The 13,154-nt window shown below is 46.8% G+C and overlaps 1 protein-coding gene across 4 annotated transcripts in view; it reads right to left on the bottom strand.

The window, feature by feature from the left end:
• MLF1 (myeloid leukemia factor 1) overlaps positions 1-12,835 on the bottom strand; it is a 49,657-nt gene extending 36,822 nt beyond the window's left edge. For 3 of the 4 annotated variants that reach the window (XR_004232739.1, XM_031957572.1, XM_031957573.1), the window contains exon 1: positions 12,512-12,741. Coding sequence is in view for 3 of the 4 variants with exons in the window: in XM_031957572.1 (XP_031813432.1) it covers positions 12,512-12,558 (47 nt within the window). In the remaining variant the exon portion in view is untranslated. Of the gene's footprint in view, positions 1-12,511 lie in introns of all 4 variants that reach the window. The other variant, XM_031957574.1, reaches the window with a different exon arrangement.
• Positions 12,836-13,154: the final 319 nt, after the last annotated feature.

The raw sequence follows: 13,154 nt of genomic DNA, 5'->3' as shown, positions 1-13,154 counted from the left end.
GAAGGCTTGAGGCAGTTAGATGGTTCAGTGGATAGAGATCTAAGTTCAAATTCAGCCTGAGACAGTTACTAGTTGTGTGACACTGCGTTAAGTCATTTAACATTGTTAACCACCAAAGAAGGAAATAGCAAACCTCTCCGGTACCGACCAAGAAAACCCCAGTCAGTGTCACAAAGAGGAAGGCAAAACAGAACAAAGGAAACACCAGGAGGACCTGTGGCAGCACCCTCAGTCATCCTACATCTCCACACCTTCACAAGGGCCGTGACATCTCGGCTTGGGCATCTTAAGCCAAAGTATTTTTAGCACTAGTTTCTGAACAAGTTCCAGGAAGCCCAGACTGAAGCCACCTGTTGGTCCGTCCTAGGCAGGCCATCTCTTGACCCACTGCTTCTCAGTTTCAAGCAATGATTTAAAAAAAAAAAAAAAAAAAAAAAAAAAAAAAAGCATAAAAATAAAAACAGCCACTGTGCACAAAAAATAGAATTGGGGATTGGAGTTCCAGAAAGGCAAGGCCATCCACAGGAGGCTTAATTGTTTTTAAAATGCTTGCTTGACTTATTTGCTTGTTTTTGGAACTTTTCAAAAGAAACTCTATGAGCAAAGAAATCCCATTTAAGGATTTGATTTACATTTTTGATAGAAATGAAGTTTAATCTAGAGGCAAATTGATTTTCTGCTCCTCTCCTCCAAAGTCCTGAGGGGAAAAAGTTTACAAAAATTCCAATCAGCTTTCCTTTGCAGGATCTGAATGGACCACTTGGCACACATCTCCTGGAGCAAGGGACAGTGCTTGTGTGCTTGGCTGCTTGGCTTCCTTCCTGTGGGGCAGAAGTTAGAGGAGGAGCCATTCTCTGTAATGTCCCAGAAGGGAACTTACTTTTCAGCCCCACCATCACAAGGAGTCCTTAATGGGTGCCTTGGACCAGACATGAAGGGAGGCAAACGGTACTCTGCTGTGTCTGGCACAATCTTAACTGACTGACTGACAGGGCCCAAGTATCCCAGATGGCACAGCCAGAGCAATAATGAGAGGTTCAAGAATATCTGTACCCAACCTTGGAGGGATAGGGACCACACACACACACACATGGATGGTGGGGGGGGGGAACCACATGGTCCACATTTGTGGGACCAATTTTCTAAGGGAGAGTTGGGGTTTTCTCCTCAGGATGGTTCAAGAATTAGAGAACAGCGTTACTAGGAAGTTCCTAGTCCTAGAACCCAGCTTTCTCAAGACTAGCTCACATGGGCTCGGCCTATCTAACCACTCCATATTCAAGAACCCTAAGATCTGGCCAAGGGCAAGGTTTCTAGGAGGAAACAATTATGTTAAAGAGAGAAGGGGAAGAGGATTTCACAAGGGATCCCTAGCACTGAAGAGCAGGCAATGGCCTAAAGAAGTGAGGGGAACCCAAGGATCTGCTATTTATCTGGACCATATACTTGGCTTAAATCACAAAAGTGCAGTCTATTCAGTAAGGGTCTCGAGCACTTAGTCGTACTGGGGATGGGGGGGGGGCGGTCTGGTTGTAACCTCTCTAGCAAGTCCCACTTCATTTGCTTTCTAGGAGGTGTCTAAACTGTCTGTGAACATCTGGAGGACCAGAAGACCCAGGAGAACTCAATAGAAAGGAAGATCCACAGGTAGGGAGGAGATACTGGGAGATCTCTGTGTTTTGCCAGATATCCAATGGCCTGTTGGGGGTCCTTTTATAAAATTGCTGTTGTTTGGGTTGAGGCAGGACTAGGGCTGTCCTATATCCCATATGTGCAGTTACCCTGAATGCTTGCACAGAGTGTTTAGAGGTGACATTTTTTTCACATCTGTTAGGACACAGGATTTTTATTCAAAGATTTTCTTTCATCGAACTTGGGAGAGGGAGGCAGAGGGAAGTATGATTAACCAAAGAACGCTATGGTTTTCATGCTCTAGCAAAAATTTGTCCATGCAAACACAGAGGCTCGAGGCACTGAGACAGGAACAATTTTTTAAAAAAATACCCAGTAGAAATGAATGTAAACTGTTTGCATTTTTGTTTTTCTTCCCGGGTTATTTCTACCTTCTGAATCCAATTCTCCCTGTGCAACAAGAAAACTGTTTGGATCTGCACACACACATTGTATCTAGGATATACTAGGACATATTCAACATATATAGGATTGCTTGCCATCTAGGGGAGGGGGTGGAGGGTGGGAGGGAAAAATCGGAACATTAGTGAGTGCAAGAGATAATGTTGTAAAAAAATTACCCTGCATGGATTCTGTCAATAAAAAGTTACTATAAAAAAAATACCCAGTAGAATCAAAATTCTAAACAAGACTCCAAATCCTATGCCATTTCTGAAGTTGCATTTCACATGTATGAAGGAGAAATCACAAAACCCAGTAGCCCTAGTGCCATGCTTATGACTGCAGCGCCAGCTTTGCCATAGCTGGCTCCAACTCCAGCTGATGAGAGCTTTCCATTGCCTTGCACACTTCCAAATACGTCCCGCTCAGATGAAGGCCAGCTTTAGTTCAGTCCCAAAGTGACTAACACCTCTAGTGCTGAGAGTGTGTTGGCGAGGGCTTATATTCCCAAGGTGAAGGGGAACAAGGACTGAAATAGATTTGTGAGCACGAGACCATGAGATCACCCTGAAACCTCCCGGACTCATTTCTTCCAAAGCCTCAGCCACCCCAAAGGTTTACTTTACATTCATCTTGTCCTTCCCAAATAAATACATTATTATTTCACAAGGGGACACCAGAAGGCAACAGCTGTTGATCGAGACCTTCTTTTAGTCTCAGTGTCTCTTTCCTATCCATGGCCACTCAAACCTTCCCTCACTATGGTCCCCCCTTGGAAAAAAACAAATTTTCAAGACCACTTTCTCCTCCTCAAATTTTTCTCCCAACCTCTTTTGTCTATCTGTTTCACTTTCCCCAAAGTTGGTGCTGTGCAATCTCATCTTTGCATCACCCGCAGTGACAAAGCCACTTAAAATACTTGGGGAACTCAACAGCAGTCACTGTTAAAGCACTTTTCTGTCTCTCTGTCTTGTGACTGACTGATGAGGAAGCCAGATCTCCCACTTAAGAGGCTGGTCCCTGATCTACAGACACAGTCCATTAGCCAGCACTGACCCACTTGTCCACGGGCTCCCATGGTGGGCCAAACCTTGCCAAGCCTCCTTCCTCCCTGGCCTGCCTTGACAGAATGCTAACAGAACAAACACCCACACAATGGTGCTGGGACCATAAGGAAGCGCTGGCCGTTCAGAAGCCACAACTGAGGGGACGGGGCCTTCGAGATCCCCCAGGAGCAGCCTTGGGCCGGCCCAGCAGTGACCCTACTTTGGGAGAACTAGGGGTGCCAGAGACAGTGGGCACCAAGGTCTCACTTTAACTGCAGAACGCAACTTGTGACAAGTGAGTGTTCTCTCTGTGTATATGTCAAACAAGCTAGAAAATGAAAAGTATAAAAAGGGATTACAGACAATTCTAACCTACTGGAGTGGTGCCCAGAGTGCCAGGCCGGAGTCAGACCTCAGACACTTCTTAGCTGTGGATCCTGGGTAGGTCCCATCACCCTGTCTGCCTCAATTTCCTCATCTGTCAAATGAGCTAGAAAAGGAAAGGGCCAAGCCCTCCACATCTCTGCCAAGAAAAGCCCCAGTGGGATCAAACACAACAAAAACAGGAAGTAGATGGAGGCCACTGACAGTGATTGTCAGATTTCCTACGATGGCTTAATGAATAATATCAATATAGATCAATGATCAGACTACAAGGGCCTACCCAAAGGCCTACAAGAGGCAGAAGTTGTGGGTGCCAGCAGCTGGTTTGAGTATCAGGGGCCAGAGCAGAGAGCTGACATCACATCCTGGGGTCCCTGCTGCACAGCAGCAGTTGGGATCCCTTGGGGGATCTGGTCCAAACCCTTAAACTTTACAGATGAAGAAAAAGCCTGACAGTTGAGCTGGTTTGCTTGAGGTCCCTAAGTAAATAGCAGGGCAACACTATGCACTCCAAGGCCGCTGCCTCCAGATCCAGAGAACAAAAATGGTGAAGGAAACAAACTATCAGAGAGGGGACAAAAGCCCCATCTACCACAAAATGGTGAAAAAGGGTGTGTGCAGACATACAGCTGAGGGCTCCCCCAAGAACCATCCCTGGAGAAAGTCATCACCCAAAGGGAAGATCACCAGTCACTGGGGCTCTGGGGCTCCCACGGAATCCTGGCCACCTAAGGAAAACTCCCAGCCCCCAGTTTTTTTGGGAGAAGCTGCTGAGCACACTTATGGGAGGGAAGATGTGGATGAGAGCGGTCTGTGAGAGGAAGGCACAAATGGACCAAGTGGATCCAGCAGTGGTTGGGGATACAAAAACATGCACAGGATTGGGGCTGCCACACTCAATAGTGATTTTTACCTCTGAGGGACCAAGAATTCAAACCAAAGAATCTACATCTTAAAAAAATCAGTCCCTTAAATTATTCTGAAAGGTAGATGACTGCATAGTGATTGTAAATAAATGAAATGAGTGCTGCATCTTCTGAATGACTGAGACATAGGCAGTATTGATACTGAGGGAGACAGGACCTGGAGGACACCAAGATATTTGAGGAGATTATTTTAGGAGCCCTAGGATTCAAAAGTGTGAATGCGGCTGGCCCAAGTTAATGCAACTTACTGGAAAATTTTTATTATTGAAGTTTCACCAAATCCAAAAGATTCTTTTCAGGCCAGTGTTGGGTTGCTAACTAGGTAGCTGCTGACTCTCTCAATAAGCTCCAGTGGCTCCCTGTTATCTTTAGGATTCATTGTAAACTGACAATGAAAGCCTTCTCGTTCCCGATTCTCCATCACTTCCCTCCTGCGGCCTTCTTTTCTCTTCCTCCGGGCTCCTCCTCTCCTGTCTTTGCAGCCTCCTGCCCCCCCAACCTCGATGCTCTCCAGGCCATGGCAGGTTCAAAGGGAAGTGTGCACAGAGGCCACAATTTCCCTGTGTGCTTAACCTCTGCTCACTGGTCAAACAAATGTCGGGACACTTGAAGGTGACCAGCTCCTTGCCCCTCGCCCTCCCAGGCCCCCCGTTGCCTGACAGATAGCACTCCTTAAGCTCCTGGGGGATTTCTGGAGTCAGATCCCATGTGAAAAACAAGAGCCCAGAGCTTGTCTTTTTGGAAGGAGCAAAGCTGCCCAGCTGTCCTGAATGTTCTCCTATCAGTCTTCAGAGCCCATCTTTCCTGCCTGACTCAAAAGCACCTCCCATGATTTCCTCCTGAAACACTACTCAAGGACCCAGAGGCTCAAGAGCTCAGGCTACCCCCTCCCCCCTCAGAGGTTCCTTCCGTGGCCACTTCCCAAATGATCCTTCGATTCCTATTGAGTTTGCCTGTAGTAGGTAATCGTTCCTGGACTTTCAGCCCAGAGGCAGCTAGGAACCAGAGTTCAAATTCCATCTCAGACACAAATGGGATATTGGGCAAATCACTTCACTTCCACCTGGCTCAGTTTCCTCATCTTTAAAATGTGGATAATAGTAGCATCTACCTCCCAGGGTTGTGGTGAAGCTCAGAAGGGATAATAACATAGGTAAAGTAGTTCTTTGAAGTGCTTGTTCTATAAATGTTACAATAATTATTTTAAAGAATGCATTTAATATTAAGAACATTAAAGCAGATTAAATGAAATGACTGATGATCTCACCTAGGCTTTCCTTATTCTCACAGAAGTGCCTAAAATACTGAGATGAAGAGTTCAAATCAAGACAAAAGGAGGAGAGTCACAAAAAAAGTTTGGACCTAGTCCACTTGACCACTCCCTTTTGGCTGTTCTGACACTCATTCCACATATTTCTTTTTTTTTTTCTAAGAAATGTTTTTATTTTATTTTTCCCCAACTACATGTAAAAACCATTTGTGACATTCTTAAAAATAATTTTTGTCAGAAAGGCCTGGAGAGACTTACACAAACTGATGCTGAGTGAAATGAGGACCAGGAGATCATTATATACTTCAACAACAATACTATATGATGACCAGTTCTGATGGACCTGGCCATCCTCAGCAACGAGATCAACCAAATCATTTCCAATGGAGCAGTAATGAACTGAACCAACTATGCCCAGAGAAAGAACTTTGGGAGATAACTAAAAACCATTACATTGAATTCCCAATCCCTATATTTATGCACACCTGCATTTTTGATTTCCTTCACAAGCTAATTGTACAATATTTCAGAGTCTGATTCTTTTTATACAGCAAAATAATGTTTTGGTCATGTATACTTATTGTGTATCTAATTTATATTTTAATGTATTTAACATCTACTGGTCATCCTGCCATCTAGGGGAGGGGGTGGGGGGTAAGAGGTGAAAAATTGGAACAAGAGGTTTGGCAATTGTTAACGCTGTAAAGTTATCCATGAATATAACCTGTAAATAAAAGGCTATTAAATAAATAAAAAAAATAATTTTTGAAAACCAAGTTCTCTCCCTTTCCCCTTTCATTGAGAAGGCAAGCATTTTGATATAGATTACACATATGCAGTCACGCAAAACATATTTTCTGTATCAGTCATGTTACAAAAGAGCCCAGGAATAATAAAGTTGAAAAAGTCTGCTTCCACCTACAGACTCCATCAGAGGGTAGAATTTTTCAACATGAGCCTTTTGGAATTGTCCTGGATCACTGTATTGCTGATGATAGCTAAGCCATTCACTGGCGATCACTGCACAATGTTGCTATAACTGTGTCCAATGTTCTCCTGGTTCTGCTTACTTCCCTTTGCATCAGTTCATGTAAGTCTTCCCAGGTTTTTCTGAGCGTCCTGCTCATCATTTCTTACAGCACAATAGGATTCCATCACAATCATAAACTGCAACTTGTTCAGCCCCTCCCCACTTAATAGGTATCCCCTCAATTTCCAATTCTTTGTCATCACAAAGAGATTTTGGGGGGTAAAAATAGGACATCCATCTTTTTCTTTGGTCTCTTTGGGATACAGTCCCAGTAGTGGGATAACTGGGTCAAAAGGTACACACAGCTTTAGAGTCTATAAGACAGAATTACAAATGAATCGGCTCACAACTCTGCTAACAGGCAGTAGTGTCCCAGTTTTCCTATGTCCCCTTGAACATTTGTCATTTTCTTTTTCTGTTCATATTAGCCACTCTGATAGAAGCAAGGTGGTAACTTGGAGTTGTTTTAATTTGCATTTCTCTAACCAACAGCAACATTTTTTCATGTAATTATGGACATCTTTGGGGTAGCTTATGAGTGCAATAAATTGAGCACTAGGCCTAAAGTCAGGAATCTAAGTTCAAATCCAGCCTTACTAAGATACTAGCTGTGTGACCCTAATCACACAGGTCACTTAATCCTATCTGCCTCAGTTTCCCAATCTGTAAAATCACCTGGAGAAGAAAATAGCAAACTACTCCAGTATCTTTGCCAAGAAAATGAGGTCATGAAGAGTTAGTCATAACTGAAAAATGACTGAACTGAATAGATAGCATTAGTTTGTTTGAAAACTGCCTTTTTATATTCTTTGACCATTTATCAGTTGAGGAATGACATACTCCTGTAAATTTGACTCAATTCTCTATATACTTGGGAAATGAAGCTTTTATCAGGGAAACTTGCAATAAAAAGTCTTCCCTCCAGTTTCCCACTTTTTTTCTATCTTGACAGCATTGATTTTGTTTATGTAAACTCTTTTTAATTTAATGTGATCAAAATTACCTATTTTGCACCTTATAATGCTCTGTCTTGTTTGGTCACAGGTTCTTTCCTTATCAATCGATCTTGACATTTCCCTAATTTGTTTATAATAGTACATTTTATTTCTATGAGTTACCTATCATTTTGATTTTATCTTGGAATATGATGTGGGATGTTGGTCTTAACCTAGTTTATGTCAAATTGCTTTCTAGGTTTCCCAGCAATTTTTGTCAAATATCAAATTCTTTCCCCTAAAGCTTGGGTCTCTGCATTTATCAAACCCTAGATTATTATGTCCACTTACTACTGTGTACTATGTGTACTATGTGCCTAATCTATCCCACTTATCTTCCACTCTACTTCTTAGCCAGTTAGAAAATCTTGCCTGGAAAAAAGAATGGGAGATGAGTAAGTGAAAAGTAAAGAAAGTAGCCAGTAAACGCAGACCTGTGAAAATCAGGGCTATTTCATTTTTTACTAAATCCATTCATTATTCCTTTCAATCTGTGTATACTCATGTACACATGCTGCGCACTTGCACACAAAACACACAAATACATCACATTAATCCAAGCTGCTTACTGAAAAACAACAAACATGGGCTCAAAAAAGTCTTGGCTTCAAGATCTGTCTGAACTACTTAGGAAGAACCTCACTGGGGTTCTGAAAGGAGTTCAACAAATGACTCCCCAGAACACCTGCTAAGAGAGAAACTCTTATGATGCGTCTCTTATTCCAATCGTTAATCCTGTTTCACAGAAACCAAAAGGCTCCTTTGGGGATGAGTAGAGGCTATTTTTAGTTTTTGGAAATTAATCTAATCTGAGATCTTTCCTCACTTGGGAAGTGATAATAGGTGACTTGTTGGGTCTACTTATATTTTCCTCTTACAAATTTGCCCCTCAAATTCAATACTAACTTGTTTCTTAAGCCATTCAATCAGTGCAATTCCTGTGTCTACAAAACCATCCCAACCCTGACTTGATCAGTGTGGCACTCGACTCCCCCAGTGTTCTTGTCCTACATGTCAACTGAGGGCTGAGGGAGGAAATAAGGCTGAGACAATGAAGTCCTTTTTCTTTCTGCCCTTTCCTCCATGACAAACGACCATTGTGACCTTGCCCTGGACCAGGAGGTGGCTGGTGTCAGCACAAGACCCCGAGTCTCCCCATAACAATGCTGAGTTGTCAGGTCTCTAATAAGGAGCCCCTGAAAAGGGCCTTTTCCCAAGGCGTGGGCCATGCCCGACTACCCCTTTGTTTTCTGGTCAGTTTATGTGCTTTCTTGCAAGGGAGGTTGTTCTGAGAGCCTGGAAATAAAACCAATATAGGAGGGGTGAGAGGGAACAAATCTCCTGTGTGGCAAACATTGTGCTAAGCAAGGGCTTTACAAAGATTTCATCTTTATACCCACACACACCAAATGTCAAAATATATCAAATATATTTTGGATAGAAAAAAAATTGCCCAACTCTTCCTGACCCCATTTGGAGTTTTCTTGGCAAAGATGCTAAAACGGTTTCCCATTTCCTTCTCTAGCTCCTTTTACAGATGAGGAAGCTGAGGCAAACAGGGTTAAGTGACCTGTCCAAGATCACACATCCAGTGAGTGGGGCTGGATTTGAACTCATGATAGTTTTCCTTACCCCAGGCCTGGGGCTCTATCCAATGTACCACCTAGCTGTCCTTTTGCAAACAAGTAGTTTCTCTTTTATAAAAGAGAATTTGTTTTATGTACAATATGGATTTTCCCAGGATTACTCCAACTAGCTTCATCATAGAGCACGAGGAACATCTCCCAAGGGGATGGGTGTCCTCTGTACACATGTATGTGTATATATCTAGACAGAGTCTGAGAACTCTAGAAGAGACAGCCACAAGCAGCTAATGAAGGGGTCTGTTAATTTTCCTAACGGGATCATTTTGTTTCCAGGCCTTCCACTCTTACAAGGCAGCATCTCTGAATCACCATCCATTGGTGCCCCTTCCAGGTTAGAATCAATGCCGGCCTTCCTTAGGGAGGCAACTCCATTTCAATTCAAACAGTTACTGAAAAGGCCAAAGCTGAACCCCGTAACAATTTGCTAAAGACTGTGGTTTATGGGGGGGCAAACACCAGCTCCCTTGAGACGGACCAAGCTTGTTCCCAAGTCTTGCATCTCCAGCAGGTGAAGGCCGAGTCAGGGGGAGCATCCCCTTGGCAGCCTGGCCGATCAGGGTACCCGTTCTTGGGGCACCTCTCTTCTGCCCATCTGAAAGTCTCTCCTCTGTGTGGCAAGAAGACCATGGAGTGGCTTCAAAAGCACCAGCTCCTTTAGCAAACTCTTTTCCTTCAAGGGAGATACCTAAAGTGGCTTAAGCTGATTAATACTTCTTCTAAAAACTACTGACTTCAAAAGGTTAGCCAATGTTTCTCTCTATCCGTGAATAGAAAATTTCTTGAAAAATAGCCAAGTGATTTATCTTCATAAAAGTAAAGTAACTACAGACTATTAAGTACCAACATTCTAATGTTTGTGGTTTTAGTCAAAACGCTGCCACACCTGTCAATGAGTTTCAACAATTCCAAGACAAATTTGTATTAAGTTCTCTTTTCAACTGATTTTTGATACGTGAAATAAATGGTATCCATTAGGGAAAACTGTGCCCTAGATACGCAATCAAATTATGCCTGAGACAGAAAAATCTTTTTAAAAGGTTCATTGAAAGAGAGAGCAACCATTAATGAAATATGAGCAATCGTATCATATCAGTATTGAGAGCTTTACAAAAGTGTATTCAGAAGTCAGAAAATAAAAATAATCTCATCCACATTATTAGAAACTGGCAGCATAATCTACTTCACACACAGTCAGTTTACTATTTTCTCTCTTATGGGAAGCATCCCCTACAGTACTTTATCTGAGCTTTTTTGCCTGCCTAAAATTATCCACTTCTTCCTCGGTGAAAGCAGGGGATGGAAGCCCACTGTCTGGTACGTGAGCATGAGGATTACCTTTTATGGATCCTTGGCTGTATTAAATCACCAAGGTCCCTCCTGATTCTCAAATTCTGTGGTTCTGTGACACTGGGCTATTTCCAACTCTGTAAACAAATTTATCCAGTATCTAGAGCACAAGGCAATCCCTTCACTTATTTGGAAAGCGGCTTTCTTTTTTCTCTTATTTCTTTCCAGATCTCTTCATTTCATTAAAAAATCTAACAACTTACTACACTGCTGCTGACTGAAGACAGAAAGAAGCACAACTGCACGACATAGAATACTTTGTTTTCTTAGAAAAAAGCATTGAGTAATCAGCTCTGAGATTATACGGCTATCTATTCTTAAGTGGGACTTTTGATTCCTACCTCAGCCGACTTTGTTGGGCCTGCTAATCTTCACGGCTCAGGATTTCCCTAGAATCCCACAAGGCTCCGCCGAGACATGAGGGTGGAGAGGGTGCCCTGTTACGAAGCTGGCCGCGACATGTGGGGGCCGCCCGAACTCAATCACCCTCCCAGCCTCCGCATGAGATCACTGCCACAGAACACGGAATTCCAGGCAACAACGCACAGATTCTGTCTGTAAAAGCTTCCTCTTGTTTCCGGGAGCCATCAAACGCAGCCCCAAAAGGTCGCTCCCCGTGTCAGTGACCGAGCGCGGATGCCGAGGTCTGCCTCAGGACTCTAAGGCTCTCCACGATTCGGGGCCCTGAGAGAGGCCGCTTGCTGACTGACTAACCGAGGCCAGCCTCGGCGCCTCCTGCTGCCGGCTGTCTGCGGCCCGAGCTCACAAAGGCCAGGCCTGGGTGCGAGGGGACCCCGGCTCCGAGGGCGCCGGCGGAGGCGGCCGCGCTTTGAATGCCCGGCCAGGCCTCCTGGGGCCCTCGTGCCGAGGTCTCCTCGCCTAAGTGGTGACTCCCCCAAGCATCTGACGATCCCTTCGCCTCCTCTTCAGCCCCCGGCAAAAGTCACCTAGAGCTCCTAAAACCAAACCCGGGGCAAACAGCTCTTGGGGACGGCCGCGAACACACTACAGCCGCCCGACTCCGGGAAGCCCGCTCGCACACGGGCACAACATGAGCCCCACGGGCCGAAAGCTCTCCACACGGGCTCCGACGTCAGGGACACAGGCACCGCTACGCGGGGTTCAGGGGCAGGCTGGGGAGGGGCTGCCCCCCCCCCCGGGCGCACTCACCACGGACCCTCCAGTCTGACCCCTGGGGCCGACGAGGTCCCTCATTAATGGGGGGGCACCGGCTGCAAACCGGCCCCGCGTTCTCGGCCACGGGGGTTCTCGGGGTGTCCCCCACTGCCCCGAGGGGCGGAGGCTCGCCTTTTTCTCCCGCCATCCTCCGCGCCGCAAAGGAGCACACAATACCGCCTTGGTGCAGTCACTGGCCCCCAGAGCGAGGGCGCGAGGGAAAGCTCACCGAGGGCAGGGCGGGGGACGCTGCCGCCAAACGCTCCCAAAGCCGTGGCCTCGGGTTCTGGGCGACCCTGGGTCACTCTCAGCCCCGCCCCTTCCTCCTGGGGAAACTGAGGCCGCAGCGCCCAGGCCGTGCGCGGCTGGGAGCCCGGGACAAGGAGGCTGGAGCCCGCGGCAAGCCCCCGGGGCTTAATGAATGCTTCTAGAACAGACGGAGGGGGTGCCACGCGGGGGGAAGGGGCATTCTGGCCCCCGCGCCGCGACCTTCGCGCCAGGCCGCGTCCCTCGGCTCTCCCCTCCCCCCGCTTGACACCCCAGTAACCCGAGGAAGAGGTCGGGGGCGTCACGGACGCGAGGCGGGTAAACTAAGGCACGCCCCTCCCCCCCACTCACGAGAAGAAGGGGTCTTCCTCAAAGTTGCTCCGCGACGGGCCGAACATCGTGGCTTCTCTCCGTGAGCACGGGGGGAACACAGGCAGACTGGAACCTCGCTGGACCCGGGGCAGCTGACCCGCAGCCCGCCTCCCTGTCAGGTCTCGACGCCGTGACTGAACCGCTCCTCCTCCCTCCGGCCAGGCCACCGCGAGCCAGGGGGAGGGGCTTGTCGCACGTGACACAGGCGCCAGCTCCCCATTGGGCGCCGCGGCTGTAGCGCCGCCTCCGCAGCCATGGCAACCGCGGTCAACACAAACCGCGGCGGGGCGGGGCGGCACAGGGGGAGCGCGCGCCTAGGGGCCTCAGTTTCTTCCCCCTTCCGTTGGACTGGACAATACTAATGATAAGGACAGCTCGCGTTTTCGCGGCGCTTTCTAGGCGCCGGCCGTCGTGCGAAGCGCTTCCTGCCACCAGAAGCTCAGGAGGAGCCGGCGCAGGGCGGAGGGGGGAGGGAGCGCTGTCACCGGCCCGTGTGTACAGAGGAGGAAACTGAGGCGGGCAGAGGAGGCCCGGGGTCATGAGGCGGGTCCGGACCCGCGTTTCCTGGCTTCTGTCCAAGCCCCGTCCCAGCCGGCCTCTGCTAAGGAGGACGCGCGGCGTC

This window comes from Sarcophilus harrisii, chromosome 3 (genome assembly GCF_902635505.1).
Source record: "Sarcophilus harrisii chromosome 3, mSarHar1.11, whole genome shotgun sequence".
Lineage (NCBI taxonomy): Eukaryota > Metazoa > Chordata > Mammalia > Dasyuromorphia > Dasyuridae > Sarcophilus > Sarcophilus harrisii.
Note: the sequence above shows the minus strand (reverse complement) of the source record. Positions and strands in the feature narration are given on the sequence as shown.